The sequence below is a fragment of the Podarcis bocagei genome, assembly GCF_964188305.1.
Source record: "Podarcis bocagei genome assembly, chromosome: 11".
NCBI classification, from domain to species: domain Eukaryota; kingdom Metazoa; phylum Chordata; class Lepidosauria; order Squamata; family Lacertidae; genus Podarcis; species Podarcis bocagei.
Window position 1 is genome coordinate 65125143 of NC_138136.1, and position 25603 is coordinate 65150745.

The 25603-nt window shown below is 53.9% G+C and overlaps 3 protein-coding genes across 4 annotated transcripts in view; 1 reads left to right on the forward strand and 2 right to left on the reverse strand.

Moving 5' to 3' along the window:
* Positions 1 to 8663, reverse strand: part of ATOSB (atos homolog B) — a 38186-nt gene extending 29523 nt beyond the window's left edge. Inside the window, exon 1 of one of the 2 annotated variants that reach the window (XM_081212947.1) lies at positions 8605 to 8663. The gene's annotated coding sequence lies outside the window, so the exon portion shown is untranslated. Of the gene's footprint in view, positions 1 to 496; positions 640 to 8604 lie in introns of those variants that run through there. The other variant, XM_081212946.1, reaches the window with a different exon arrangement.
* PIGO (phosphatidylinositol glycan anchor biosynthesis class O) overlaps positions 1 to 25603 on the reverse strand; it is a 140988-nt gene that overhangs the window by 73453 nt on the left and 41932 nt on the right. The window lies entirely within an intron of this gene.
* LOC308597509 (uncharacterized protein) lies at positions 326 to 25543 on the forward strand (the record flags this gene model as incomplete). Its single annotated transcript, XM_081213339.1, has 7 exons — positions 326 to 1091; positions 2349 to 2451; positions 9193 to 9334; positions 15499 to 15780; positions 16629 to 16680; positions 20351 to 24721; positions 25160 to 25543. The coding sequence occupies 7 exons, from the start codon at positions 326 to 328 to the stop codon at positions 25420 to 25422; spliced, it is 5979 nt and encodes a 1992-aa protein (XP_081069465.1). The 3' UTR covers positions 25423 to 25543.

Sequence of the window (25603 nt, forward strand, 5' to 3'; positions counted from 1 at the left end):
TTCCAGAGCCCCCACTGCACTAACCCTTATGGGGGGGGTACTGTCCTTTTACAGCCCCCCTCAACCTCCCCCCTAAAACGACCGAGGCGCGACTGCAGCCCTTCCCATCGGGGGTGGAGAAGCAACAGTCTGCAAGTCCAGCTCAAAGCCCCCAATCTCGCCCCCTCCCCAAAAACCCTGCCAGATCTGTGGCAGCCCCGGGGCCTTTTTCCCCATCTAAGGAGGCGGCTCCGGTAGCCCCCCCCCCCGACACAGAGCCATGCAAGGGGGGGGGATGCAGTGACACGGAACCATACAAAGGACAGCGCGCCCCCCCCCCGGTGCCATGTCGACGCTCGTCGGGGGAGGAGAGGGAGCCCCCCCCACGAAGGCAGCCCTGGGAAGCCCCCTCCCCGCCCTCCCTCCGCGGATACAAAGGCTGCGTCCCTGCTGGGGGGCGTCTTCGCAGGATCCCCCTTTGGGGAGAAGCCCCTGGGGGCGGGCGGCCTGCGCTCACCTGGCAGCCCCCTCCGGGTCCCGGCCTGGGGCAGCAACAGCAGCAGCAGCCCCCCTGCAAGGGGAGACGACGACCACCCGGGAGCCCCCGGCCGCCGGCCTCCCGCCTGACTCACCGCCGGGCTCCATTTCCTACCAGCTGCTCCGCCGCGCCCCGCCCCCGCCAAGCCATTGGACGGCCCGCCTGCCCCTCAGCCCGGCCCCGCCCTCCCCGGGACCAAAGCCCCGCCCCCTCCGACACCCCCCCCCCACCCCCAAACCGCCCCCCCCCACCCCAGTCCGCGCAGCCCCGGCGCGCGCAATCCCGGGCGATGCGCAACAGCCGCGCGCACGAGCCACTCCGCGCCGCCCCCGCTCGCCCTCCCTCCGCCGGGCGCAGCTTCGGGGCGCAGGGGCGCCGCCCGGCGGGGAGATCCCGGCGGAGGAAGGAGACGTGGCGGCGGCGGCCGAGGGATCCCCGCGCGGAGGCGGCAGGGATCCCTCGGCGGCAGGGAAGGAGCGCGGCGCTGCTCCGCCACAGGAGACGCGCTCCCTCGGGGCGCAGCGCGCCGGGCGCAACGCGGAGAGGATCCATTGCGGGGGGGGGGGCGCCCCATGTTAGCCAAGATTTCCAAAGGGCCGCCCTGCCAGGTTGGCCGCTTTCCAGGGCGGGGTGGGGGTGGGGGTGGGAGGTGGATTTTGGGGAAGGTGTTTTATGCGCCCGCGCCCTCCGAAAGGTCGGCTCTTCTCGTGCTTCTGGGGCAACCTCAGAAACGTGGGTGGCAGTCGACGGAGTTTTACGCAGAGGAGACCCATTGAAATCAATGGATAGCTGTGGTTAACGTCATGGGCTCGTGCTCCACGTTGGGCAAAAGATTCCTGCACTGCAGCAGGTTGGGCTAGATGACCCTTAGGATCCCTTCCAACTCCCCCATTCTAAGATTAATTTCAGTTGGTTCTACTCTGAGTAAAGCTTCATTGGAATACCACCCCTGTGCCTTTTAACTTGGCAGGAGAGAGTGAGTGTCTGGGGAGCCTGGATCCAAGCGGAGAGCTGCAGGGCAGGTGCAAGTTCAGTTCCCAGTGGCCTCGCCTGGCCTGCCCAAGGGAGGCTCGTCCTCCTTCCTGGAGAGCTGCTGCCAGTCCGTGCAGGCAACACCCAGCTACAGGAGCCTCCAGGCTGACTTCAGTGGAAGAGGCGTCATTCCACAAGGGGCAACATGTGTTTTAATGCCAGATAAGCTTGGCTGGCCATTGTCCTTTATAGGTTGCCTTGCTGTCTTCTTGCTACTGATACAATTCTCATTTCCAGTTCCATTTAATCATTAGCAGACCACAGGCAGAACTACCACTCAGCAGAGGGCAGTGCAAAACCAGCGCAGGCTCCCTTCCAAAGGAGGTTCCATGCCCATTTGGCAGCCTTTGCCAAGCTGGTGTTCAGGACTACAACTCCCATCAGGAGTGTAGTGATCAGAGCGGTGGACTAGGATGTGGGGAACCAGGGTTCAAATCCCCACTGGGCTATGAGGCTCGCTTGGGCCAGCCACTGGCTCTCTCTGCCTAACCTGCCTCACAGGGTGGTTGTTGGGGGTTAAATGAGGAGGGGGAAGAGCAGAATGAGACGGTGGGAGATAAATGGAACAAGTCAATAATAAAACGTGATCAAAAGGTCCCAGCTTCAACTCTCCCCATCCCACCCCCATGACATTTCCAGGTAGGGAGGGAGGGACAGACCCCCTGCAGGAGCCCCTAGAGAGGGGCTGCCAGTCAGAGTGGGCAGCACTGAACTAGGGGAACCAGTGTCCTGACAACAGCTTTGTGTTGTTCTGAACCTCCAGCCAGGACCCCATTTCTGTGCCTGCTTCCCTCGCTAGCCAAGGTGCCAGGACCCAGCAGCAGAGGGGAAAGGCTGGCAGAGGGGCCCCCGGATCAGGGCCGTATGGAGGAGATGGCCGTGGGTCCCGGGGAGCTCGCTAGGTCTGGGGAGACTGATCCCCTCCATGGAAACCTTGAAGGAGGCCTGGGCAGGGGAGAGGGGGGTGGATGAAGAGCCCTTGCCCTCTCCAGGAACATCCTAGAAGGGGGGCGGCAGCTGATCTGGGGGTCCTGCTGGGAGTGGGTGAGACAGGCTGCCCTGCCACAATCACCCCACTTCTGACACTGGCAGCTCCTTCCACAGCCCAGCTCTCCTCCAGCAGCAGCCCCTGCAAGGGTTGCCATGGTGACTCTCCCCTCCATCACGTGCCTCAGTGGCCTGGGCGGGCTCCGCTCCCCCTCCCTCTGCTTTGTCCCCCAGTGCAGAGGGGATGAGATCCAACCAGGGGGAGTGGGCTGCCTGAAAGAATTGCCAGGAGGGACTGGGCAGTGGCCAAGGAAAGGAACTCGCCACATGCTCAGGGGCCAAGGCCTGGGGTTCAGAAGGCATTCCAGAGCGAACTCTGCTTGGGGTCGCCTCCCCACTTTTTAGGGCTGCCCATTTAGTCAACTGCACCAAACGCCCGGCTTGGGCAAGGTCTCCTGACTGCTAAAAGGAACAGGCAGCAGGTGAGGAGCAGGCCCTTCTCTGCTGGAGCACCTGGAGAGGCTCTGCCACATAGTGTGGGCAGGCCTGGGCGAGGGGCACCGAGTCATGCCCAGGACACTCTGTCTGCCGCTGAGAGAGTCTCTGTGCCCCAACGGGAGGTGGATGGAACCCTCTTAATCCCTGGCCTCCTTTGGGAGGAAAGGCCAATTTATCAATCAATCAGTAGATCAATCATTTAATTAAGAAGCAAAACAAAACCTAGGAAGACTGGCTGCTGCATCAGGCCAAAGGGGGCCCAGCGAGTGCAGCCCCCTGTTCGCACAGGGGCCAAGCAGATCAGCATTATTCAGAGGCATGTGCTACCCCCCCCCCATACTGATACTGGAGGTGGTATACAGCGCCCACCCTCTTCTGACCCCACTGTGCCACAACGGAGACACCAAGGCACACGGTTACCCAAATCTAAGGATGCAACCCTTGTGTCCGGCCCCCCAGGGCTCCTCTCTGCTGGGAGGGGGGGGGGCAGAAAGAAGCCCAGAGAGTTGCCAGCCAATGCAGGCTGGGTCCTTGGCACAAGACCACCACCCTCATGCCCTGCTTGGGACCACCTGGGAGAGACGCAGCTCCTTCCCCTGGACACCGTAAAGGTAAAGGGACCCCTGACCATTAGGTCCAGTCGTGGCCGACTCTGGGGTTGTGGCACTCATCTCGCTTTATTGGCCAAGGGAGCCGGCGTACAGCTTCCAGGTCATGTGGCCAGCATGACTAAGCCGCTTCTGGCAAACCAGAGCAGCGCACTTAAACGCCATTTACCTTCCTGCTGGAGTGGTACCTATTTATCTACTTGCACTTTGACGTGCTTTCGAACTGCTAGGTGGGCAGGAGCAGGGACCGAGCAACGGGAGCTCACCCCATCACGGGGATTCGAACCGCCGACCTTCTGATCGGCAAGTCCTAGGCTCAGTGGTTTGACCCACAGCGCCACCCGCAGTCCCCTGGACACCATACTGGCTCCAAAAGGTCTGCTCCTCATCAGTGCGTAAGAACACAAGAGAAAGCTGCTGGGTCAGGCCAAAGGGGGCCCATCTAGTCCAGCCTCTTGTTCTCAGGGGGGGGGGGACCAGACGCCTCTTCTGGGAAACCAGCGAGCAGGATCCGAGCCCAAGAGTAGCCCTCTCCAGTCTCCTTCCTGGCCCTCAAGACCACACAACCCTCCCCCCAGCAGAGGATCCGCTCTGGGCACCCAGAGCTGAGACATAATATGGCAGATAAAGGCTGTGTAATGTTGGCAGCTCACGTTACCGCCTGCTGCCCCCCTCCAGGACAGCCCCATCGCTCACACGCTGGGAGACCGAAGGAGACGGCAGCGGTTATTTTTAGATGGTCCCTTTTGGGCCGGGAATCCCATGCAGAGGAGCTGCAGTCCAAAGGCCATTCCCACCCACCGGGCGGCACATCCCTCGCCTGCTCCCCAGGCCTCACGCTGCCCAGTCCTGGGCACCACCACTGCCACCCTCCCCGGGCATCTGTTGTGCAACTGGGGCACACCAAGCCAGACTGAGCATCAGTGGCCACACCCAGAGCAGGCAGGACCAATTCTGGAATGCCAGAGCAGCACCTACCACCAGCTGGATCTAGAAAGAGAGGCACCCTGAGAGCAGGACAAGCCCCACTGCCCTCCAACCGGGCCTCAACCCCCACAGGGGGAGGTGTTGTGGCTTCACCTCCTCAACCCCCGAGGGCAGGAAGCAAGGGGCTGTGGAATCTCTCATGCAAGCAAGGTCAGAGGAGGAGGAGGAGGATTAAATTGCCCCATCTGGAATTTGGCCCAGATCCCAAAGCTGGCTCTCCTGCAAGAGGGACTGGGCCTTCACCCGGCACTTGCAACCCAGGCCACAGGACGCCGCTGGCCACTCGGGGCTCCAGCTCTTCAGGAGGGGACCAGCTCCCCTTGGGATCCAACTGGGAGACTGGAGAGGGAGGCTCCCATCCAAGTTAGTCACCGGCTGTCCAGCATTCACAGGAGCTGGCAGAGGCACAGCTTGCAGCCAGGAGTACAGGATTCAGCCACTTCCGCAGAACCACAGGGGGAAATGCTCCAAATATTTATTTAAATTTTATGGAGAGGGTGTGGAGAAAGAGGCAAATGTGTTTCAATGTTGGAGGGGTCCTTGCTGGTATGTCTGCATGATTCAGCAAAAACTACTCGTCCTGCTGCTCCCCCAGCTAAGAATGTAATATAAGCTTCCTGGATGAGGCCAGTGGCCCAGTTAGTTCAGCCGCCTTTTATTTTTACAGTGGCCAATCGGATGCTCTTCCACGACACCCACGAGCAGGACCCAGGCACAAGGCACCCTTCGCTCCTGCGCTCTGCAGCCTGGATGCCCACGCAACCGCTCTCATGCGCAGACTGGCACTGTTCTATGTGCCACACGACACCCATTTCACATCTGTGAGAAATCCACCTTTTAGCGCAGCAGCACCCGTCCTGGGGAACTCCCTGCCTAGTGGCATCATTCAAGCGCCTTCACAGAACTCTTTTTGGCACCTGCTAAAGACGTTTTTGTTTAAGCAAGCCCACCCAAAAATCTACAATCTGTTTGTAGTTTATCTTTCCTTTTCACTGCTCTTTGGCTGTTTTAAATGGCGGCTTTTAATTGATTTTTTTATTGTTTAATTCTTTTTGCAAATTGCTTTGAGGGGTTATTTTTCCTTACAGTTAAGCAGCATATAAATTTTATTAAATAAATAAAATAAATCGATTTGTATTCAGAACCATTACAGCCCCACGAGTCAACTACTCTCATTGCATTTCCCTACCCCCCAAGTGGTGGGGGCAAATCTCCAAAATCTGTCCAAGTCAACTAAGTAAAATTATTTTGGAAAAACTGATTCCTACAACATGGTAAGGAGAATAAAACACACTTATAAATCCACCCTACACATCACAAGCAAACATAAGCTGATGGCAACATGCAGAGTTGATAAGACCACGCACCAAGCATGGGCATCCAAGACAGGACAAAGGCCGTATTGATGGCTGCTTGGCATATATGAACACCCCCACACACACACACACAAACACCCACCCACAAGAGCGTCTCCCCAGGGCTCCAGCCTCAGCCCATTTCAGAAGCCCCAGGCAAAAATATGGAGAGAGGGTTTCGGGACATGGAAATGACCTCCTACCAAATCAGACCATTGTTCCACTGAGCTCAAGATTGCCTACACTGAGTGGCAACCGCGACTCTTCCAAGGTTTCAGGCAGGAGATATTCCCAGCCCTGCCTGGCGATAACAGAGCAAAGCAATCCAAAGCAAACGTGTTGATTTTATTTCATTTCGCTATTATAAATTCGCACAATGCTGCCCCATGGAGCTTTCGCAATACAACCTGCTTCTAGGTTCTTCAGAGAGGGTCCTCCCCCTGCCCCCCCCCGCCAACGGTGAATTGGAGGCACACATGTGCTGCAATGTGCGCAGAGGAGATTCCTGCACTGCAGGGGGTTGGACTGGATGACCCTCGGGGTCCCTTCCAACTCGAGCGCCCCATGATCCTAGGCACAGGTCAGAGGACTGGCTGCGGCAACAAAGGGAGAGCGTGGCTAAATGAGCAAGGCAGGAGACGTGAGAGGGGTCACCTCCAGCGTGTCTCCACACCTCGCTCTGGATGCCACGGAGTTATTCTGGATTAACCAGGGGCACAAGCCCAGGCAGGTCAGAGAAGAACTGACAGGAAGCAGCTGCTGCCACCAACATGAGACTTCAGGGAGGGACCAAGTAGCCCCAGATTTAGGACGTGTGGGAGGTTCCCCTGCACAGGATGCCAAGCCGAGGGCCTGCTAAATTGAGAAGATCCATAACTGAGAAGATCCATTCGGGGGCGCCAAATGCCGGCCTCACTCACCAAAGATTACCAAAGTCCAGTCCTGGGCCAGATGATGGGTCCTGCACAAAGCAGGCCAACACAATTATCAGGGAAAGAATGGAAAGCTCAAGGTGCAATATGGCACGAAAAGGAAGCCCCAATTTGGGCACAGGGCATTCTTCCAGTGCCAAGAAGGGGTCAAAACCCCAAAGCTCAGGCGTCTCTCTCTGCAAGTGGCAACCTCCGAAAGCATTCCACTCCTCCCCACAAGATGTGTATAATCACCCAGGGATCCTGCTCCCCACTCTCTGTGCACACTGTCCTTAGTGGTCTCCTCTCGCGGGTGCCAAGCGCCATGCACTCAAAACAGCCTGGTCAGGACGCCTCCCTCTTCCAGGCCCTCTTTTCCCACCGCCACTGCAACCTTCCCCCTAGCTGCTCATTTTGTCTGTCTTAATAAGGCAGCTCTGTCCTGGCATGGGCAGCTGACTTGCCCTCCTGTTGCCCAGCACAGCACCTGGCTGGCAGACTGGTAGCACCGCACAAATGACAGGAAGTCGTCACAGCTCTGAAGCCAGACAGCGATGGGGAAGCCAGAGGCTGCCAGGCAAGGGCCGGGGAACAGGGCAGAAGTTGTGGTTATGAAAGGAAACCCAGAGGTTAGACACCCCCCCCCCTCGCCACAGACATTCTGGTAACTGGAGGTGGGGAGTAGCCTGCCCAGAATTCAGCCAGATTGGGAAAGGGGGAAAGGAGGAAGTCTACAAACAAGGAGACGTCTTTAATGGTGTTCTCAAATGTTCTCAGCGCTCCCCGAAAGCTACAGCAGCTAAGCTGGCTCTATTTTTCTTTCAAATTTATTGTATTTTACTAGTTCTAATGCTTGTCTGTGTCTCTTTATAACGCTATGAGCTGCTTTAGACACCTTTTGGGGCGGACAGTGGCATATTCATCCGAACAAAATCCTGAAGAAGCCTATGAACACTTACTCAGAAGTAAGTCCACTAAGTTCAGCTGGACTTACTTGCAGGGGATTGCAGCACAGAGTGGGAAAGAAAGACCCCAAATTCAGGCACATTGAGACAGGGTGAAGAGATACAGGTGCAAAATCCATAAAGCTCGGCCATTGCTTTAATTCAGCTTTTTAAAAGTGCACACACAACAGAGCAACCAAGCTTCCAGTCCTCCCTGGAAGCATCTGAGCAGCGATATTTCTGGGGGATTCCAACTATGCTCAGAAACAAGGCCCATTTTTCCTTAATGAGAAAGCAAGAATCACAGCCATAAAATGGAAGGTTTGGGGTTGCCTAGAAAAAGAAGAAGGTGCCTGAAGGAGCCCAGGGAACAATGTGGCTGGGACTCTTGTGCAACATGGGACTCTTAATCTCAGGGACACGGGTTCAAGTCACACTTTTGGGCAAAAGGCACCGCAATGCAGGGGGTTGGAATGGATGACCCTCTACAATTCTACGACCCCATATCAGCAAGAAAAGCACGTATACCACCCTGAGATCCTTGAGGAAAGGTGAGACAGAAATGCAGTAAAATGAACAAGTAAGTAAAACCCCTCACCCCCACCCAGAAGAAGAATGTGCAAAGGTTTCAGCGGCTCTTGAGCAGGAGCGGGGGGGAAAGGGATCCTTTGCAAGAAAGAGCCCCATTGCCCCGTGAGCCGAGGCAGAAAAGAGCTCAGCAGCAGCAGCAGCAGCAGCAGCAGTCAAGTCAGATCCGGTTCTTACCTGCAGGCCTCCCGTCTCTGGCAACCAGGCCGGCAGCAAACCTTTCAGAAGGAGGAACAAAGCAAAGGGGGGGGGGGAGAGAGAAAAGAATAAAACACCGAATTCACGCGCAGGGCTTTGATGCAAAGCAGCCCCTCGGCTTTTTGGGGGAGGGCACAGGCTCAAGACCCCCCCCCCAAAAAAATACCGCCTTCCCTTTCTTCTCTAGGGGCGGACACCCCAAGCCAGTTCCACTTTGGGGGGGGTCCCTTGCAAGCCCCCCCCCACCTTCCCATTTATTTATTTTTGGTGGGGGGGAGAAGAAGAAAAAGGGTCGCGACACAAGGCAATCTTAGGGGGGCAAGTGCTATGGACCCCCCCCAAAAACCCACGCCCTTAAAGCCTCGAGAAGCTCTCCTGCGCAGCCCCCAACGGAATCCCCCCAAGGCTGCAGGGGATGCCTCTGACCCCCCCCAAAAAAACCCCACCCCCCGCCCCATGAATCCTCCCCCTCCCCCTCCCCTCCCTGCTTGCTCCGGGGCAATTCCCCCCGCCCCACCCCGGGATCCGCCGGGCCCACCTGGGTCGCCCCCGCTCGCTTCCCCGCAGGAGCAGCAGCTTCCGGGCCCCGCCGCCCGGCCCCGCCCCCGCCCGCGCTCATTGGAGACCTCGGCGCCCGGCGGCCAATGGCGGGGCGCGGCTCCTGCGGCGGCCCCGCCCCCTCCACGTGCAGGTCTGTGATGACAGCGCGGTGGGCGGGGACGCGGAGGGAGGAGCGCGCGTCTGATTGGGCGGCGGGAGCCGGAGGGGCGGGAGCCGGGCGGCCGGCCCAGAGGGACCCTCCGAGGCCATCCAGTCCAGCCCCGCCGGCCGGAGAGGGAGCAGGCCAGGCCCGGCCGGGAGAGCAGGATCCTGGGCAGGCGGCGGCCCGCCCCGGAGCTGGACTGGGAGGTGGGCTGCTCCCGCCGGCTCTGGAGCGAAAAGGCTCCGTGGATCGCCCAAAGCCAGGGAGATCCTCGCAGGGCTGGATTGACGTAGAAGCTCAACAAGCTCTAGCTTAGGGCCCCACTCTCTCGGGGCCCCCCTAAAAAATTAAAGGGAAAAAAACACACCTGGATGTATATTTCCAAAATATAAGATAAAAAACAAATAAAATAAAACCTACATCCAGCAACAGTGTTTTGTTTTGTGCAGGCTCCTATCATGTAAGTCATGGGCCCTGCCTGCTAGCCTGCTCCCTAAAATATCACAATTACTTTGATAAAATACATATTTTGTTATGTGCAAATGGCTTGAGATACCTATTAGGTCCATAAATTAGCATATAAAAAAGGGTAAAGGGACCCCTGACCATTAGGTCCAGTTGTGACCGACTCTGGGGTTGTGGCGCTCATCTTGCTTTACTGGCCGAGGGAGACAGCGTACAGCTTCCGGGTCATGTGGCCAGCAGGACTAAGCCGCTTCTGGCGAACCAGAGCAGCGCACAGAAATGCCATTTACCTTCCCACCAGAGTGGTACCTATTGATCTACTTGCACTTTGACGTGCTTTCAAACTGCTAGGTTGGCAGGAGCAGGGACCGAGGAACGGGAGTGAGACCTTCTGATCGGCAAGTCCTAGGCTCTGTGGTTTAACCCACAGCCCCCCCCCCCCGTGTCCCAAATTAGCATATACTGTAGTATATATTCAACACAAAAAAACAGCGACCATTTGTTGTTGAGAAAGGACAGCTGGACGTATAAAGGGCCCCATTACCTTCAGGAGCTGAGGGCCTCATCAAACCCAAATCCAGCCCTGGGTGACTGACATTCTCCAGGAGCTCTGAAAGGCTAGTTTGGAAGGGCTTCCCCTTGCAGAAGCCAGGCTGTTTCCTTCTTCAGCAAAATCCAATGCTTTGTAATGCTAGATAGATATAGAAATGTTTTCCAGCACTTTTCCCGGAAAATATGCTCAGCTCCTGATCTGCATTTTCCAATATTCATTTTTAAAAATTGGTATCACACTGGCCGATGTTCTCAGGGGCAGAAGTCGCTATTAAGGGAAAGTTACCTATTTGTTCTTTGCTTTGTTCAGAATGGACTTCTTGATTCAGAGATACCCAGGGAGACTGGAAGAGTCTCAGGAGCACTAAGCTCAGCTGGGTAACCTCCAAAACTCTTTTATCCATTATATTTGGGCCTGAAAAAGAATTCACCACGGAACTCTGACGCAGCTTCCCCCAACCTGGCGTTGTGCACTACAACTCCCATCTGCCTAGGTGTTATTTACCTGCGCTGGCTGGGGTTGATGGGCATTGTAGTCCCAAACCCCCGGAGGGCACCAGGTTGGGGAAGGCTGCCCGCTTGCATTTGCTCTGCACGTTTCACTTGGTGAGAGCAAAACCACAGCAGCTGTTTGGGTGTTTTTAAATCCCTTTAGAAAACCCAGGTGTCATCCCGAGAGAAGAGGTGAGTCAGGCGGCTGAGGAGAGGTTGCAGCTGCGCAGCCAAAGGAAAGGGCAGCAAAAGGAGGGCAAGAGGGAGAGAGAGAGAGCCAGGGGCAAAAGTAAAAATAAGAAATGAGTCACCTCTTCCTGTCCTGAGCTGCCCTGGCCTTGATGCTTTTCTCCTCTGTGAGTGAGCATGTGCAGTTGCTGCTAAGCTCTCCACTGCCTTGAATTGCCTTGAAGCAGGGAGACATCGGCGAAGCTGAATGCTAGAAGATTCAGGATGGAGAAGGTTAATGGAGAAATCTGAGGGCTCCCTTGGACAAAAAAACAAGGACACCAGCCAGGAATACCAGAGCAAAACAGCAGCCAGTAGGCTTGGCCTTTACTGAAGACTGTCGCAACAGGACTCCCACCTGCCACAAGGTGGAACAAGATGGAAGCCCCAAACAAAAGAGCCCCCAAACTTTTATTAGCTGCTAATCCCCATGTTACACCCACCCAAACTACATCACTCATACATCACGGTTACATCATGAAAGGGGAGGTCTGGTGGCAATAATCTGAGCATCCTGGACCCTGCCCCATGGTTCCCCTTGCCCTCCACCAAACACCCATCAAGTGGAACAAAAGAGATATTTACATTTCCCTGTTTCCCAGCCAAGTTCATCCCACCCTTTTGTCTTCATCTGGGTTTGTTATTTCTGGAATGGCTACCTGTCTGGCGCTCAGGTACCAGGATGCCAGGGATTATCACTCAGGCAGAGGGGCTGCTGAGGAGCTGAGCTCACGTGTCTATATGAATTTCTGAAGTTTTCCCTGTGAGCCAGTACACAGATATAGTTATCAGTGAATTGTTACATTTGGTATTGTGCAGCAAAGGCCCTTTGAATAGATAGGAAGAAACTGTGATGAAGTGTTTTGTGGGGACAAATCACAAAAGTCACAAAAGCGATTGTGCTGGTTTTGGTAGTGGGCTGCATGTGCATGATATCTGCTGGAGGGGCAACCCATCCCCAACCTATACATAAATTCCTGCAACAAGAAAAGAAAGCCCTTCTTTATGAAGCGCAGAGTTAAACCTGTGGAACTCCTTGCCACAGGAGGCAGTGGTGACCACCAACCCAGAGGGCTTTAAGAGGGGACTGGGCAAATTCATGGCAGAGGAGAGGGCTTGAGGGCCGCTAGCCGTGTCTGCTACGCTCTGCCTCTGCAGTCAGGGCAGCAATGCCTCTCAATTCCAGTTGCTGGAACCCTCGGGAGGGCAGAGGGCTCGGTGCTCAAATCCTGCTTACTGGTTTCTCACAGGCTACTGTGAGGACGGGATGCCGTTGGCCTGATCCTGCAGGCTGTTTTTATGTTCTGAGCGGGTGGTTGCTTGAGCGCGGGGGAAGACGGCATGTAAGGACACAAACTTGTTAATATTTTTGTCGATAATTGTTTTTACCTTCTCCATAAACGGCTTTGAGTTGTTTGGCATGTTTTGTTTTTACAGTCAAACGGTGTAAAGTTTTAAGAAATCGAGAAGAACTTTCTGACATGAAGAGCAGTTTGACTCGCTCAGAAGGTGATGGACTCTCTGTCGCTGGTTGGAGGGCCACCTGTCAGACATTCACCTGTCACCTGTGATTCCTGCCTTGCAGGGGGTTGGACTAGATGACCCCTGGGGATCCCTTCCAACTCTACCGTTCTACGGTTGTAGGTCAATGACAGCGAGTGAGCTGCTGGGACCCCAGACACATGCGTCCTGCATTAAAGCCAGAGGAGGGAAGGGAAGCTGCAGAGCAGAAACTGCTGCATGGAAATTGTACTGCTTCACCAACACACGATGGAATTGGAAGATGCAAAAGCCACCGAAGGAGAGGAAGGTTCCTTCTGCCAGTCCCTTCTTGCTGCACCTGTGGCTGCAGGAGCTGCCCTTTCCCATTCAGGGTCCTCGGGGGGGCAGGGAGCGCTGCGCCCCTCACGGGCAGCAAGGGCATAGGCAGTGGCGCTCCTTTGGGAGAGGTTTTCGACTTCCTAACCAGCCAGGCTGAAGCAGGGACCGGCCGGGCAGCAACCGTCTTACGAATCAGCCCAGGCTGCTGCAGACAGAAAGGCAGACCAGACCGAGAGCACAGCTGGAGTCCAGGACGCCTCCAAATACAGTGGTACCTCGGTTTTCGAACATCATCCATTCTGGAAGACTGATCAAGTTCTGAAACATTCGAAAACCGAAAACTCAGTATGGAAGCCTTGACAAAGAAAATTCAATATGGAAGCCGCGTGGCATGTTTTTGACTTCCAAGGCGTGTTCAAAAACCGAAGCATTTACTTCCGGTATTTCAGCGTTCGAAAACTGAAATGTTTGTCAACAGAGACGTTTGAAAACCGAGGTACCACTTTAGTTCTTTGGCAGACAAGAAGGCATTTTCCTCATGAAGGAAAAAGCTGTTGACTAAAACTCAGGAACACTTTGTCGTAATGGTGGTTAGCTTCATTTGGGAGAGGGAAGGAGAATCTGCACGTGCTCAGAGGCACTGAGCCCAAGGTACCGGAAAAACCCCCGCCCGGAAACCAAAGTCCCCACTGTGGAAGGATGTGTGGATCCAGAATTGGCCTCCACAGTCACTTACGGACTCATTGTTAAAACTGTGTTTATGGAAGACAATCTTACTCAGCTACGAGGGATCGCCCAAGAAAGAAGAAGAAGAACCGGAAAAAGAGGTGTTAGGTAGGCAGTGTTTGAGACGAGAAAGCTGGTGGTTCCTTGTATTGTTCCTGACCAGCTCAGTCTGAGGCTGACAGCGAAGGAAGTGCCACTTAAATTTGGAGTCCCTTCTTGGAAGTGTGCCTGACAATAAGGAAGGTCGTCACGCACCAGACTGGGGACAGCAATTGTTCCTGCTGACTGCACATAATACAGGATCTCCGCAAGGTGTGGAAGGAGGCTTGGCAAGGAAGGCACTGACTGCAATTCCTTTGAAAGGCTTGTGTGGAATTCCATGTTTTTAAACCAGAATTCAAAGAAAGGAAGGACGCTGCTGCTCTCTAGTGACCGACAGGCAGAATTGTCTCCAAAAAAGGCTTTCAAAGCCTGAGACAACAAAGCAAGAGAACTCCTCAGATGCACCAGGGGCACTCTCTCAATCTGCCTATCCTTCTGTGCCTCCATTGTTGAATTATTATTATTATTATTATTATTTATACCCCGCCCATCTGGCTGAGTTTCCCCAGCCACTCTGGGCGGCTCCAAATCAAGTGTTAAAAACAAAACAGCATTAAGTATTAAAAATTTCCCTAAACAGGGCTGTCTTCAGATGTCTTTTAAAGATAAGATAGCTGTTTATTTCCTTCACATCTGAAGGGAGGGTGTTCCACAGATCGGGTGCCACCACCAAGAAGGCCCTTTGCCTGGTTCCCTGTAACCTCACTTCTCGCAGTGAGGGAACCGCCAGAAGGCCCTCGGTGCTGGAACTCAGTGTCCAGGCTGAATGAAGGGGGTGGGGACGCTCCTTCAGATATACTGGACCGAGGCTACTTAGGGCTTTAAAGGTCAGCACCTACACTCTGAACTGTGCTCGGAAACATACTGGGAGCCAATGAACTGGTCTAAGGTTCCATAAAATTGTGCTCAAGTTACTGTGAAGAATTCTGGATCCACACGTCCTTCCACAGTGGGGACATCGGTTTCCAGGTGGGAGTTGATCATGGTGTGGGTTTGCCAAGCATGCCTTCCTCTTAGCACATTTCTCCCTTGCACCCTGAATTTGTGCTTCTTCAAAATCCATGATGCCATTAGTAGAGGCTGTTCTCCAATTGGAGCACTTGGAGGCCAGTGCTTCTCAATTATCGATTTTTATAATGCATTTTTTAAAGATTTGCTTTGAGAGCGTCTTTAAAACTCTTTTGTTGACCACCAGTATTTTGCTTTCTGTACTTACGTTGGGAATAGAATAGTTGCTCTGGAAGATGATAATCAGGCATCCAAACAACATGGGATCAATATATGCAAAAACAGAAATGTATAACTGAGACTATGTATCATTTATTGTTTTTGTAACATTTAAAGCAACTTTCTGCCGGTAAAGCTTTAAAACATACTTTTTGTGTGCGCTGAGAATTTATTTCGTCACAAAAAGTCAGAGCAGAGAGACGACCTCCTCCGCTGGCTCCATGAATCATCTACATCCCTGCCCAAATGCCAAGAGCTAAATCAGTGGGGAGAGGAGACGACAGCAAGCGGAGCTGCCCCACCGAACTGTTTCCTTGGCGGATTGATTTGTGGGACTTAGGAGAGAGAGACCCTCGTGTTGCCTCTTTGCTTCGCTTTCCCATGTCCAGAGAGAGAGAATGTGTAGCAGCTGGAACGATGAGGAAGGGGAGTCCACAGTAAGACTGAAGGGGTGCATGTTCTGGGGGTTCACTGTATTGGGTGCCTGAGGGTGACCAGGGTATGGTCTTGGCTCAGGGCAGGGTGCCCCTCTATGACATGCCCGGTGCCTTTATGAGGTGGCCTGGAACGCTGCCATGGGCCTCAGGTGGCCCAGAAAGGCAGCAGGGGGAGGCTTAGTTGTTGTGGGCCCACAGGCCTGGGCAGCCAAGATGGAGGTGTCACACGATGACTCCTTCAGCTGCTATTTCTCCTGCTGCTTGGTCCCCTGGTTCCTCCTCGGCGGCAGCGTCGTCTTCTCCCTCCTCGTCTGCTTCTCCCGGAAGATTCTGCAGGGGAGGCTTCTTCCGGAGAGGAGAACCTGTCCGCTGTCTGCAGGTGCCTGGCCCAAGACGCCACGGGTGGGTATCTGCGTCTGAAGCGAAATGCAGCCAGGACTTTCATGCAACACAGGCGCACGACACTATTGCCACATCTGCAAGAACTGACCTGGTTTAGGAACTCTGGTTCTGCACCTGAGCATGTGCAGAAAGGGCGGGAGGAGGGTCAAGGCTTTGGTGGCTCCTTAATGAGTCTGGTAGCAAGTGCAAAAGCTCCTTAAAGTGCCCTTTGCTCAGTCTGGGTGAAGGATGCTTTAGGAGAAGATGGGTAGCAGCTGCTTCCACATTTAAGCTTGCCAGAGAATCCTTCCTTTTCCCCAACCTGGTGCCCTCCAGCTGCTTTGGACTCCAATTCCCATCAGCCTCAGCATCAAATAGCTGCACTGGCTGGGGTTGATAAGAACATAAGAAGAACGTGCTGGCTCAGGCCAATGGCAGGATTTGGACACAGCAACTAGGATTCAAGAGTATTTATTGTCTCCAGCTGTGGAGGCAGAGCAGAAACATTGTGTTTATAATGTATATACAAAATCATTGTAAACAGGATAAAACATTAGCAGGATTCTAGATACACTTGTAATGTAATAGGATGTATAGATAACTTAGGAAGAGGAAAGACTGGAGAAGTATTGATATGCAGTTGAAAATAGAATTAAGAGGACCATGGATGGGATGGGGGGGGGGAGTCAGGAAATTCAGCGTAATCTCAATATGTGGCATATATATATGATCTTTTGATGTAAGTTTATTCTTTCTCTCTTTTCTTTTTCTATATTTTCTTTCTTTATGTTTGAAAATCAGATTTAAAAATTAACAAAGGCTCTTTTCTTTCCTTTGAGTAACTCTTCTCCCTCGTCTCTTCCTGACAGGCTCATCCCACGAGCAGAGACCGGCCCCAGGCAACTTTAAGAAAGGCGAAAGGTAATGCAGGGCGGGTGGCCCTGGGGACACCCCAAGATCCCAGATCCCCCAAATTGGTATCAGCACCACCAGGTGGCCCAGTTAGGAACCCATTTGGAAATCCAAACTCCCCTTAACTCAGCCAAGCTCTTTTCCTGCTCCTCTTCCTACAACTGCTGTGGCTTTCCTGTAACCTTCCCAACCAGCAGTCGGGCCAGATCCTGCCACTAATGGTGCCCCCACGGCCCAACTCCTGCGTGCCCCAAAATTCTCCTCCACCAGCGCCCTTTCTCCTCTCTGCTCCCTGGAGTGGGTGCTTGTGAGGGTTTGGAGGAGGAGGAGAAGGAAAAGAGGCTGTCAGCAACAGCAGGTGCCTCGCAGCCAGGTGGGTCTCCACCCCACACATTCCATAGCGTGCCCTGGAAGGGAGATGGACCAAGAAAAAAGCACAGCAAGAACTGAGGCCAATATAAGTTTCAGTCGTGGGAGCGGTCCCTACTCGCAAATCAATAGTCAATTGTAACAAAAACTAATCCATTCAAAAGTATGTATTCTGGAGTGAAACAATATAAACTGAAAGCTTTTGCAGATGACTTGGTTTTAACATTACAGGAGCCAGAACCTAGTACAAAAAGAGTTCTAGAATTGATTCATGACTTTGGTCGGGTGGCGGGATTTAAGTTGAATAAACAAAAAACTAAAGTTTTGGGGAAAAACTTGACATCTTTAGAAACAGAGGGGTTTCAGAAGGAAACAGAATTAAGCGTGGTTAAAAAAGTGAAATACCTGGGGGTTAATTTGTCTTCCAAAAACTTGAACTTATTTAAAGACAATTATGAAAAATGCTGGTCAGAAGTTAAAAAGGATTTAGAAACTTGGTCAAGATTAAAACTTTCCTTGTTGGGCCGAATCGCAGCTATAAAGATGAATGTATTGCCAAAGATGTTGTTTCTGTTTCAAACCCTACAGATTGTGGACAGAGTGGAATGTTTTGGTAAATGGCAGAAGGATATTTCTAAGTTTGTTTGGCAGGGCAAAAAGCCCCGAATAAAATTTAAAATACTAACTGATGCTAAGGAAAGAGGGGGGGTTTGCCCTGCCAGACTTAAGGTTATATTACGAAGCTGCAGCCTTCTGCTGGATGAAGGATTGGTTACTTTTAGAGAACACTGATGTCCTAGATCTGGAAGGGTTTAATAATTCTTTAGGATGGCATGCATATTTGTGGTACGACAAGGTAAAAACTCATAAATTGTTCAAAAACCATATTGTCAGAAAATCAATATTTATGGTCTGGACAAAATACAAAGACTTATTAGAAGGAAAGACCCCGAGGTGGTTATCACCAGCGGAGGCCAAGGCTCGAAAAAAACCCAATATGGAGGCCAGCTGGCCAAAATATGGGGAAATTGTAGAAAAAATTGGAGACAATTGGAGGCTGCAGAGCTATGAAAAATTAAAGAATAAGGTGCAGGATTGGTTTCATTATGCTCAAATCCAAGAGGTTTTTAAGCTGGACAAGAAAACAGGCTTCCAGGTGGAAAAATCGAAACTAGAGACAGAACTGTTAGAACCAAAGACTAAGGTACTTTCGAGAATGTATAACTTGCTGCTTAAATGGAACACTCAGGATGAGACAGTTAAATCAGCTATGATAAAATGGGCTCAGGACATTGGGTACAACATTATGTTTGAAGACTGGGAAAGGTTATGGACCACCGGTATGAAATTCACGGCATGTAATGCCTTGAAAGAGAATATTATGAAAATGATATATAGGTGGTACATGACCCCAGTCAAGCTTGCAAAGATATATCATTTGTCTGATAATAAATGTTGGAAATGTAAGGAGGCTGAAGGGACATTCTTTCACCTCTGGTGGACCTGTCCAAAAGTGAAGGCCTTCTGGGAAATGATTTACAATGAGTTAAAAAAGGTGTTTAAGTACACCTTTCCTAAGAAACCAGAGGCCTTCCTCTTGGGCATTGTCGGCCAAAAGGTGTTAAAGAAGGACAGAACGTTGTTTATGTACGCAACTACAGCAGCAAGAATTCTTATCGCAAAACATTGGAAGACTCAAGATTTACCCACACTGGAAGAGTGGCAGACGCAATTGATGGATTATATGGAATTGGCCGAGATGACTGCCAGGATCCGAGATTTGGGAGAAGAAGCAATGGAGGAGGACTGGAAAAAATTTAAGGATTATCTACAAAAATTTTACAAGTTATATGAATGTTAAGAATTTGCATGATTAGGAAAATCTAGCTTCAGCAATAAGAGTCGATATTATGGGAATTTAAGTTACATTAATGAAAGGACTAATGTTTAAAACAATATTACATTTGTTTTTAAAGTAAATTGATAATAAGTATTTTAAACCTAAAATATAATTATTTGAAAGAACAAAAGAATACATGAAACAAGGTTATAATTTGCTGATACTTTTATTGTAAAGAACGCATGGTGAGGGAGACGTGGGGAAGTCCGGTTGGTTATGGAAAAATATTTTGGAAAGATGATTTTATTTTTCTTTCTCTCTTTTTCTTTTCTGTTATTTTTCTGTATATCTGATTTGGCTGTATCTGGAAAAATGTAATAAAAATATTATAAAATAATAATAAAAAAAACAAAAGTATGTATTCTGACAAGGATTACAAACTCAAATGGACTAACATGAACTTACTGGTTTCTGATCCATAATTGACTTCTGCTCAATGATTGAAACTAAGACCTTCACATCTCTACTCATAAACTCTTATCTCTAATTCTGTAGCTAATAATTGTGTTATATATATCCTTATGAGTTTGTAATCTCTATTTGAGTTTGTAATCCTTGTCAGAATACATACTTTTGAATGGATTAGTTTTTGTTACACTTGACTATTGATTTGCGAGTAGGGGCCACTCCCACGACTGAAACTTATATTGGCCAGAGTTCTTGGTGTGCTTTTTTCCTGGAAGGGAGATGGGCAACTTGCCGGTCAGAGTTCTGCCTCCTGCTTTCATTAGAGAACGCAGCGCGGTGGATTTCATCAATAAGCACACAGTTGTGATGTTTGGGGTGACTTTCTTTGGTCAGAGCAGCAGTGGCCGCTGGGAATCCCACAAGAGTCTCCCGGCCTCTAAATCACACAGGCTTATTCAGAGGCATTCCCTCGCCTTAATTTTATGCTTGCTGAAAAACCAAGTCACATTCTCAGAAGGAAAAGCGTTCTGGCATTGTCAGAGCTAGATGCCTGATTCAGCGAGAGAACAGCGTGTCTGCTCCCTCTCAGGATAGGTCAAGGCTGAGCTTTTCCTGCACAAACATCCTTGACACGTTCTTAATACCATCTCCCAATAATATCCTTTCACAGTCTTTGGATGTCGGTTCCCTATCACTGAGAGCCAGTGTGGTGTAGTGGTTAAGAGCGGTGGACTCGTAATCTGGTGAACCGGGTTCGCGTCTCTGCTCCTCCACATACAGCTGCTGGGTGACCTTGGGCCAGTCACACTTCTCTGAAGTCTCTCAGCCCCACTCACCCCACAGAGTGTTTGTTGTGGGGGAGGAAGGGAAAGGAGAATGTGAGCCGCTTTGAGACTCCTTAAAGGGAGTGAAAGGCGGGATATCAAATCCAAACTCTTCTTCTTCTATCAAAGCCTGTGCTATCATTCCCACTCCAACAGCTCGCCCTCTTCTCCTCTGCAGACCTCCAAGGACAGCGGCCTGGGCTGGAGCGGGATGGCCCCTCGCCCAGGACCCCTCGCCAGGACCCCATCCGCCACCTGCTGTGTGCCGACCCCGCCTGCACCCTCTGCGACAGGGTGGCTGTGCAGGCCAGACGGCTGGCTTACCCCAGAGGACGGGGCCTCCCATCTTCGCCAGCGCCGCTGGACCCCAACACCTCGTGCCTGGAGTACTCCAGCTGCCTAGACATGTCCAAACCACCCGCTTCTGTCACTTTGCTCAGGAGTGACAGTGAGCCTGGCCCCGCCGGCGACCTCTCCCTTTCCCCTCTGGGAGCACCTCCTGCGCCCTGCCAAGGTCCTCACCAGCTCAGACCCCCGAAGAAGCAGAGGGGGGCGAAGAAGGCTAAGCAGGAGGGTCTCAGGGGCCTGGAGGAATGCATGTGCTGCTCTGACGACTGGGCGGAAGAACAGGTCGCCCTCAGCTCTTCCACCTTCAGCTTCTCGGAGATCTCCTTCACCAGCAGGACAGACTACAGCTCCTCTTCTGCTCGGTCCAAGACATCCCTCGAAGTCACCCTCCGGCAAGTCTCTGAATGTTCGCTGAGGATTGAGAGCAGCACATCTTCCAGGGTATGGGCAGAGCCTGTGGAGGAGGAAGCCTTTGTCAGGAAGAGGAAATCCCCAAGGGCCAGCCCCACCAGAGGACGTCCCAAGAGACGAGGGCGCACCAGGGAGAAAGGCTCTCCTGTTTTTTGTAGGAAGCGGGGGTCTCTGAGGGCAGAGTTTGCTCCCACAGACACTCCCTTCCTGACGGAGGCTGCCCGGGCAATCCTGGAGTGGCACGTGCTTTGGAAGCGAGCCCAGCATGCCCTGGGGCTGCCCCAGTCCCTCCTGCGCTCTCTCCGGGCCTTCATGCCCGCTGCTCCAGGTTCTGCCCCCCGAATGGCCACGGGGGACGTTGTGTCTGTGACCCAGCCTCAGGCGCCCTCCTTTCTGAGCGAGGACTCCAGGGCAGGACTCGAGAAGCACCTCCAGAAGATGGTGCGCCTCAAGCGCTGGGGGCTGCCGCAGAGGGTGCGGGAGGCCCTGCGACACATGCACCCAGCTGCACCACGGAAAGCCCTCCGGAGCGAGGGCCGAGGGCTGGCGAGTTCAGGGGCCGGAGGAGCACAGCAGCAAGCCACAGCCGTGAGCTTCAGACCCGCTGGTGCCTCTCCTGTGAAGCTCCCTCCGCCTGCCCAGAAGACGCCTGCCTCCCTGGTGAAGCCATTCCCCCTGGGCTGGAAGTACCTGCAGCCAACAAGCCATCCCCACCCGCATGTGGAAGCAGAGAGGGTGGCGCTTGCTCCTGAGCGGGCCCACCCCCAGGTGGCTCACCCTCCTCGCCACGGAGCCCCCAGGCTGCAGCCTCCAGCCCCACCTCTCCCTGCTCTGGAGTTTGTGGCGCCCACTTCCTTGGCCGGCCTGGAGACCCACGCCCTCCAGAAGAGGCTCCAGCACCAGTGGGGTCTCCCTGGCCTCCTCCAGAGGTCCCTGCAGCGCTTCCTCCCAGCTCCTCCGCCCCGGCCACCAACCCATCGCCTCCTCATCCCGCGGGGCTCCCAGCAAGTGCGCCCTGCAATCGGGCAGCTGCCCTGCATCCCGCCGGAGACCAAGAAGCTGCTGGAAAGCCACCTCAAGAGAGTGGTGATAGAGAGGCGCTGGGGCCTCCCCAGGCGGGTCTTGGAGTCCCTCCAGCACTTCCGGGCCCCCTCTCCCCTACCAACAATAAAGCCCAGGGACAGGGAGAAGGTCTCTGGGCTCCACGGAGTGGAGCGGCTTCCACCCCAAAAGCTACCCACCCGGCCAGAGAAGGGTGCCAACTCCTCCCCAGAGACCCGCTGGGAGGCCAAGCATCAGGCCCTGCAGCGACAAGTGGCCAAGAAAGCCCTGGAAATGCAACTGGGCCTCTTTTCGCCCGTGGTCCGCCTGTCGCAAGAACTCAGCCACCGAGTGGGCAGGGAGACCCTTCCCAGGGTCCTGCCGCGGGGGCTGAGACCTCTCCGGCCGAGATCGCAGGCCTTCCCCTTCCTGGAAGAGTCTGCGCTGCAGTCGATTGAACTGAACCTCGTCCGGAAACAGCTGGCCTACCGTTGGGGGCTGCCCACCCTCTACAGGAGGTCTGTGGCTCTCCTGGTCCCCGACCCTCCTCTCTCGCCTGTGGCCGGCACAACCACAGCCAGGTTCGCCGCAACAGAGACCCTCTTCGTTGGCACTGAGGTTCGGGGAGAGCTGGAGTGGCATGTCAGGAGGAAGCAGGTGCAGCACACCTGGGGGCTGCCTAGCCTGGTCCAGCGCTCCCTCCGCAACCTTCTCCTCGCCACCCCCCAGCTGTGCCGCCAGAGGCGTGGGCAGGGGACTGTGACCGTCCTCCAGGAGAGGCCCCTGTTTCTCCGCAAGGAAATCCGGCATAAACTGGAGCTGAATGTGCGGAAAAGGGTCGTTCTCCAGCGGTGGGGGCTGCCCAAGTTGGTACTGGAGTCCCTGCGCTTCCTGTTTCCAGAGATGCGGCTCCAGCCCCCCAGGAAGGAAGCACCAAAATCTCCCCTGGCTCTGCCTGAGGGACACAGCCCCGGCGACCGCAACAGAGGAGGCTACCTGGGGGCTTTGGCTAGTGTCGTGGCGACTCCCCGGAAGGCTCACCTGGTGGTCTTGAGCCACCAGATGATGGAGCAGCACGTGGCAAAGAGGTCCGTGGAGCTGCTCTTGGGGGTCTTCCCTCCCGTGGCCCAGGTCTCGTGGCGCCTCGCCTCGCTCTCCGCGAGGCCGTTGCTCCCCCGGCTGATACGTCCCGGCCAAGGTGCCCTTCGACCTTGCAGCAGCTTCCTTCCTTTCGTCCGCCCAGAGGACGTGGGTCAGATTGAGCTAGCCGTTTGCCGGAGCCACCTGGCCTCCCTCTGGGGGCTGGGGGTGCGCTACACAGAGGTGCTGCGGGTGGTGCTCCGTGGGCCACCCACTCGGCCTCTCGCCCCCCAGCAGATGGGCCAGGAGTTCTTGGAGCCCCACACACCATTCCTGGCCCAGTCAGACAGAAACGTCCTGGAACTGTGCGTCAGGAAGAGACGGCTGCAGCACCAGTGGGGATTGCCCGCTCTCATTCAGAGGTCCCTGAGGGCCTTCATGCAAGGCTCTCCCCTCCTGCCGGCTGGCCGTAGGGCCAGGATCCAAGTGGTTGTCCTGGAACAGGAGCTGCTCTTCCTCCCGGGGACGACCCGTAACCACCTGGAGCTCCACGTGCAGAAGATGAAGCTGCAGCGGCAGTGGGGGCTTCCCAGAAGAGTCCTGCAGTCCTTGAAGATCTTTGCCCCTTCGGGTCTTCTAGGCAAGGTGGGGAGGGGCAGGCCTTGGACACAGAGGCCCCCACAGCCCCCTCTGGAACAGCTGGCACCTTTAGGAGCCGTGGCCTTCCCCCAGCGGAGCCGTGGCCAGTTTGACATACAGGAAAAGGCCGAGGAGGAGGAGAACATCCAAGAAGAGGAGGAGCAGGAGAGCAGGGAATGGTCCTTGAGCAGAAAAGAGGTCGTAGATAAATGCAGCAGCAGCAGCCCAGAGAGCTGGTACGACACAGAAGAGGCTCCAACGTCCCACGAGGAATATGCGGAATATGTTGCACCACGCCCAGCCTCCTGCGCCCACCAGGTTGGCAAGGGAAGCAGGACATGCCAGGCGCAAGAGCAAAAAGTCCTTGATGGGGACCGGGCTCTGCGGAGGACCCAGCCCGGAAGTGAAGGCAAAGGAGAGCAAGGAGGCCCATCTCAGCTCCTGCCCGCAGGAGAAGGCATCCTCTTGGGCCGCCACAGGGACACTGACAAGAACCTGTCCCTGCTTGGCTCCATCGTGGAGAAGAAGCTGGGCTCACAGCAGGGGATCCACATCTGGCTGCCTGAGCAGGGAAGGCAGACGGAGGAGAGCCTGCCACGGGGCCACCAGGGGCCTGGCCTTGATGAGGACCAGAGGCACGCGGGGGAAATCGGAGCCCAACATCACTGGGGTGCCATGAGCTATGCAGGAGAAGCCGTCACTGTGAAGTGGGAAGAAACCCAGTGTTGCTTTAGTCAAGTAGCAGACTCTGCAGGGCAGTCTGGTGAGGAGGCTCTAGGCCTGGGTTCAGCCCACGCCCCCAAAGTGCAGCTGCTCCAGGCAGGCAGGATGGAGTCCCATGTCAGGCTTGAAGAATCTTCTGTAAGGGCAGCTTTATGGATGCCCTCGGAAATGGGCGGAGGGAGGAGTGGGGCGAGAGGCACAAGGCCCACCACAAAGGGGGAAGGGAGAAGCGCGCTCAGTCGAGATGGGCTGCTTGGAAGTGGAGGACAGAGATCGAGCAGCAAGGAGCAGAGATTGAGGGGCAGAAGTTCAAGCATTAAGGAACGCAGGTCGAGCAGCAAGGAGCAGAGATCGAGCAGCAAGGAGAAGAGATCGAGCAGCAGGGAGCAGAGATCAAGCAGCAGGGAGCAGAGATCGAGGGGCAGAAGTTCAAGCATTAAGGAACGCAGGTCGAGCAGCAAGGAGCAGAGATCGAGCAGCAAGGAGAAGAGATCGAGCAGCAGGGAGCAGAGATCAAGCAGCAGGGAGCAGAGATCAAGCAGCAAGGAGCAGAGATCGAGGGGCAGAAGTTCAAGCATTAAGGAATGGAGGTTGAGCAGCAAGGAGAAGAGATCGAGCAGCAGGGAGCAGAGATGGAGGAGCAAGGAGCAGAGATCGAGCAGCAAAGAGCAGAGATCAAGCAGCAGAAGTTCAAGCATTAAGGAACGGAGGTCGAGCAGCAGGGAGCAGAGATGGAGGAGCAAAGAGCAGAGATCAAGCAGCAAGGAGCAGAGATGGAGCAGCAAGGAGCAGAAGTGTAGCAGCAAGGAACGTAAGCTGACCACAAGTGACCAGAAATCAAGCAGCAGAAAAAAGAGATCAAAAATTGGGGCCTGGATATTCTGTGGCAGAAAACAGAAATCCGAGGGCAGGGCCCAAAATTCAAGCAAGCGGCGAGGAAGGTCTCGGAGCCAAGTGCAGAGCAAAGGAGGGCGCGGAGGCAACCATTTGCCAAGAGCCAAACCGTAGCAGCACTGAAGGACCCAGAATTTATTTATTTACTGACATAGTTACGTTTTATATTCACGAGAGACCTCATTAAGTAAATTCTCTAGGCACCAAACAAAATAAAAAGAGAGTAAGAATCTGAGGGTTGTGTTGGAGCCATCACTGGGTTGCCATGTGTCCTCTTTTTCCGGGGTAAAATTTC